Here is a 6,000-nt window from a genome sequence, read left to right as displayed (position 1 = left end):
ACGGATCTCCCCCTGGGATCAAGAGAGTCATAAGTATTATCCAGCTCCATCTGTGGAATTGGAAGCACCTACACCATGAGATGATCCTCACCAGGGAAGAAGCTGAGAAGTGCACTTCCTCCAAGCTGTAATCTGAAAGAGTTTAGCATATGCTTAGAACACAGGGCCATTACTGAAATAATCTTACCTCTAGGAGGAATACATGAAGGTTTACTGTCTAATTTTTCAACCTTCTGATCTGTCTAGCAGAAACCTGGGACTCTGCTTAGCGCCATCTTGTTAAGCTCTGCCAGATGAACTTTTAAATGCCTGTATCCTAATGACAGCAAGGTAGACCAAGAGCTTTTTCCTGCAATGTCTGTGTGAAAAAGCTGAATCTGTTATTTTTACAGCATTGTTTATGTCATGCTCCTCTCCCAGGCAGGAGAGACAATGATTGTGCAGACCCTGACTCATGCTCTGTCGACCACGAAACTTATATCTGACTTTAGCCATAGAGTGCAGGAACTGAGGGCTCATGATGATATTCCAAGGATTATAATAACTTCAATCCCTAAATATAAGTGCAATTTTAAATATGAAAATGGAGAATACATACAAAGTCATATTGTAGCAGTACTTTGGAGTGCTCCTCCTACTTAAAGCAATTTTAAAGTTAAATAGCAGGGGTGTGGGGAGCACATGTTCCCATGCGCCAAGAGTATGCCCTTCTTGCAAAAACACTTTAATGACATTACAGCAAATGTCAACATTCTGTGCATTTCTCCTGTGACTGCACTTTATTTTCTGAAGTTGTGAGTCTCAACCACAAGTCTCATACCTCAGAAAGGAAGCTGAACTTTTCTGACATGTAAGTTCGCATGAAGATTTGAATTATGAGAGTTTTAGGGAAAAAGTGGTGGGCTTAGGGGTTCATTGCTCTCCTATTCACACAAATAACATCACAGTATGTAAAACCGAAGGGTATGTATAGGATCAAGGGAGCTTCTGAGAAAATAATGTTAAACTGCAATGGAGAGAAGAGAGGAAGTCACTAAATGTAGACTCATCAAGAAGGGTTTCCAAAGTAAAACCCAGGAGACCTACTCTTCGCATACCTGGAGACAATTCTCTTAGTCCTATACAAAAGATAAACAGGCAGCCACAATCCAGCTTCATGCCCAAGAGAATATGCTGAAGGACATCTCTCTAATCCAGCTCAATGCTGTCTGAGACTTTGATTCTAAAAAAAAAGCGGAAATGGAGGCCATGTATCCATGGTGGCCTTCAATGCAGAGCTGGTCTTGGGTAAAGACCTGAATTCTATCTCTTAATTTCTACCTTTTGTACATCTGCAAGAGACAGTGAGATCTTCAATATCTATATTGTTGCTAGCTGCTAATAAACACCTTAAGGTTCTCTCTTCAAATGCCTGTAAGATTCAAGGTTGAATTGCTGATACCTGTACCAACTGATGACATTAGGACTAATCCGCCAACGAAAAGTACACTCCTGCAGTGGTAGCTCTGACTCATGATCTAGCAAGTAAAAGCACACCTAGAAGGCATGAGCTTTTTAAGCAAAAACAAAGAACTTTTATTTACTTCTTTATCTTTGCATTCCAACTGCTGCTGACTTCATGAAAGCTCTTTGTAGTCCCATCCTCCCAGGTCTCAGTTAAGATTCTTGGTGTTCCCATATCAGGAGGGTCTCTCTCTTCTAGAGACGATCTTGTATATGGAGACCCCACTTCTGTATGCAGGTTCTGTATAGTTAGCACCTGTCAGTACTGCAAAATGAAACTGGCCAGGAAAGAAACAGTCATACTGTAGTCTGGTGAAGGATGCTCTTAAACCCTAACTCCTGCCAGTGTGCTGACATCAGAGTTAGACTGAACAGGAAGTGAGGAGATCCTATGTGTATGTGTGTGGGTGACTACCCTAGGGGCGTAAAGTCATCATGCCTTCTCTGTCCTCCCACATCTCTCTGACTGCTGGCCTCTGCCACAGCCCATTACAGAAATTCCCAATGTGATCCCTTCCCCTCCAGGGTGGGGCATAATCAGGGCTTTCTTCCTCTACACCATCATCAAGGCTAAAGACAAGAACTTTCCTGTGAGTTCTATAAGGAAAAGATACTAACTATAAGAGGGTCAAATAAATAAAAAAAAAAATGGTAGATTCTGAACTCAGTAATTTCCCTTATTCACTGCACAGAACACCATACATGACCTGAACAGAACATGTATGCTTCTAGCAGGGAGGCCCAATACTTCTGTTTTAAAATGGCACCTACCAGTTGTACTTTCATTGTAAACAAATGTCAATAAATAAAGAAGAGTGTGTACCCAAAGGGTACCATCCACTGTACAGGGCCTCTCAAAGTAAGATTTGCAATTTACTCACTCCTGTTAAACCAGGATGCACAGCCAAGATAATTTTTGCAATCATACAACATTAAAAATGTAGCCCTCTCCCCTCAAGCACACACACTGCAACTTTCTGGTCAGTGTACCTTTTACGTATTAAAAAAAACACAGAAAGAAATAAAGTCAGGAAATTTCAAATTTAAATAAAAACAAAACAGAAAAAAATCAGCCAACCAGATATTCTGAAAAAAAAAGAAAGCTATTTAACAAAAATATAATAAACCATGAGAAATATGCCAGGTTATATTTTTATTTAAATTCTAGCACACCTCAGCGCCTCATTGCAAAACATTGTTTCTTAAAGTGTACATGCTGTGCTGTACACAGTGTATGCGTGGCTATACCACCCATGGGTATTAAAACAACATATTGTGTCTCTCTCTTTGAATGGGTTTGGTGGAATACCAACTTCTGCTCAGTAAAACATTCACAAAAATGGCAATTTCAAATGGTTACAATGCTGTTCATAAAATAAAGCAATTTATATTTTTTCAGTCATTTAATTTCATTTATTTTACAAGGAGCAAAACTGTATATTTTCTCTTTGGGCACTTGATTTTAAGTGAACTGGCAAGGTTTGGTCACAAGTTTCCTCCATGTAGGCCTTGATTTGTTTCTCCAGTCTGCATTTGCCTGTTGTAGGACTCTGAGTAAATCAATTAATTATCCAGAGTCCTCCACCACAGTCACCTCTGAAAGAGGCACTGGTACCTACTGAGCTTATCTAGTTAACAATGAATGAATGAATGAACAAATAAGTAAATGCATTTAATTAATCAATATGTTGATGTTCATGTAGCACTCGGCTTACATAGTGGAATGCATTAGCCAATATCAGAGACTGGAGAAGTGCCATCACATTATTTTCAACAGCTGAGTCAAGACTCAAAAGTGAGGTGGGGTCAAACTTGTTGCCTTGCCACTGGGCATGACAGAGTCAGAGACGAGTATGTGAAGCATGGAATAAAGACAATAATGAGTTTGAACTAAAATGTTGGTCTCATGCAGTGTTCACCATTACAGGAAGCAAGGCGAGCAGCAACACATATCAGAGGCAGGTTTTCCCACACTGCCAGCCCCTGATGTGACAGAATACACAGCAACCAATACCGTATTTAGTACCAAGGATCTGTACTCATATGCAAAAAAGGTAAAGTAGTTAAAAATGACAGACAACCTTCCTCAATTTCTGTTCCCAAATGGATAATGTAATCTGTAGCACAACTCTAAGATTCTCCTTTTCCTCTTCTCTTTTAAAATGGTGTTAGCAGTTTTGTGGAACAAACAAAAATTAAACAAGGTGGTAAGTTTTATAATGAAATGACCGTGCAAAATTTCATGTGGTACTGGCAGTACTTATTCAAGGAAAACACAAAAGGCATTCACCATACTTCAGGTCCACACACAAACACAAAAAGCACAGTGCATCCACTTCAGATAGTTGCCTGGTACTGGATCAACAATGTCCTCTTCTTTCTGCACTTGACCTTCCTTATCCTGTATGTCTTCTTCAGGAGGATAAACTATCACATCAGGAATATCATCTCTGCCCCCGGATACCAGCAGTTCTGGGGCAAGAAGTGGGCCAGGCTGAGACAACATGGTAGAAGGGGGACTGAGGCTCTCAAAACGAGGACTTGAGGGAGGTGAGTTCTGTGGGGTGGGTACTGCAGAGCTTGCCGGGGTCACAGATCTGGAACCAGGAAGAAGGGAACCAAGGAATAAAGAGATACGACTTTCTCGTCTCAAGGAGAGGTTTGAGGCAGAGAGGTTGGTTCGTAAAGAAAGACGGGAGGCTGAAATGCCTTCCCCTAACAAGAAAGAGAAAAAAAAAGACATAAATAGAGCTCATGAGAGAAAAAGTGAAAGTATAAAAATAACGCAACCACAATAAAAGTTGTGCACACATCAAAAATTAAATAAAGCTGGAAACCCATGCAACTTAAAAAAGCAGTTTTCAGAAAACAATCCAGCATATACAACTATTCAAGCAACCAAAGCGAAAAAAATAGTTAGCAGGTTAAAAAAGCAGTTCAGTTAGCTTCAACTGCAAGAATACCTTTGTTCTCTTTAAATTCAGTGTAGTCACTCTTGAATGAATAAAATTGTGTTGTCAGGCAAAAGTGTGTTTTTCGCTTTATCTCTTTATCTGCCTTGACAGAAGCAAACAAAAGCAAGTCCCTCCTAAGTTTAATAGTTAAAAAAAAAACAGATGTGTTGATGGCCTGGAATGGAATTTCAGAAAGAATTTATTTTAATAACAAAATCCTACATGATACAGGAAAATATGAGCATGTAACAATGGTGTTACTCGTGAAAATTAATTAAAAAGGTTTCAATGAAAAAAAATATGAACATATATTTCACGACAGAGCCACAGTTAAGGTAAATTTGCAGAAGACTGCAAATTATAAGCTGTCATTGAATCTCACATTGACACAGATGTTCTCCAGGAGGGGCTAACATAGACAAACAACTGCTGTCACAGCCATGGACTAAAACTAAACACCAAGAAATACATAATAGTATCTTTTGGGAAGTCGTCCATTCTTGGTAACTATCATATTGACAACACACCCCTTAGAGTTGACCCTGTAGTCAGGGACTTAGGGACACACATAGACAGTGATCTAGCTTTTGACCATCACATGTCTACAGTGGTGAGGAAATCATTCTAGGTTGCACAACTGATAAACAAAGGTATGGCATATAAGTCCAAGGAAATCATTGTTAAACTGTATTCAGCATTCATCAGACCTATCATTGAGTACAATGCCCCTTCAGTATGTACCTAACCAGGCATATCCAACATTTGGAATGTCCACAGAGGTTCCTCACTAAAAGAATACAGGGCATGAGTAAAATGTCCAATGCAGACTGGCTCAAGGCCTTATCCCTGTATTCTGTCTCTTACAGGCTTTTGAGGTGAGATCTATGCCTGGTACACAGGGCATTTTCAGACCCTACTCTGATTGGCCTCCTGCATATCCACAAAACAAATAACAAAAGACTTAAACCTTGCCTGTGATATAAATAGGACCTGCTGGAGAGATGGGTATGTATCACAGAGACTACCACGTCCCTGGAACAGGCTCCCCATCCATGTGAAGCAGAGTTCCTTCCTAACCCAATTCAAGTGCAAATTTAACAATTGGATGGGAAAATGGAAATTCATCCTTGGTTTGGCACTGATGTCTCTAATAGACACAGGTAACCTGTAAATGGTTAATCTCCCAGGCCCATGCTTACACTTAACAAGGATATCAGAACTTGTCAGAGATTTGGGATGCATGGCTAGGTTTAAAAAGGCCCTTGTTGTCGCTAGCCTAGTAAACACCTATGAACCTATAATACAAAATGATATAAAATAACTAAACTCCTTTAAAACATAAAGCAGAAACATCAAATACCAATAAATGTTTTCCTTGCTATTCAGCTTCTACCAATATTACACGATTGTGGGCCTGTCTCTGTGGAGCAGAGGGACACAGCCCTGGAAATTACCAGGAATACAAGAGTTTCAATAGCAGATTGGGTGCTGAATAAGCCAGTTAGAGAAGGATGGGAGTAACAGGCCAATGCCGTTAGCCCAT

The 6,000-nt window shown here is 39.9% G+C and overlaps 1 protein-coding gene across 1 annotated transcript in view; it reads right to left on the bottom strand.

The window, feature by feature from the left end:
• SLC4A7 (solute carrier family 4 member 7) overlaps positions 1 to 6,000 on the bottom strand; it is a 1,497,737-nt gene that overhangs the window by 647,785 nt on the left and 843,952 nt on the right. The window contains exon 7 of the mRNA XM_044064760.1: positions 3,853 to 4,218. Within this exon, the coding sequence (XP_043920695.1) occupies positions 3,853 to 4,218 (366 nt within the window). The remainder of the gene's footprint in view (positions 1 to 3,852; positions 4,219 to 6,000) is intronic.

Source organism: Protopterus annectens, chromosome 3.part0 (genome assembly GCF_019279795.1).
Source record: "Protopterus annectens isolate FY-2018-M chromosome 3.part0, PAN1.0, whole genome shotgun sequence".
Lineage (NCBI taxonomy): Eukaryota > Metazoa > Chordata > Ceratodontiformes > Protopteridae > Protopterus > Protopterus annectens.
The sequence above is the reverse complement of the archived record's forward strand: the minus strand, read 5'-3'. Positions and strand labels throughout refer to the sequence as shown.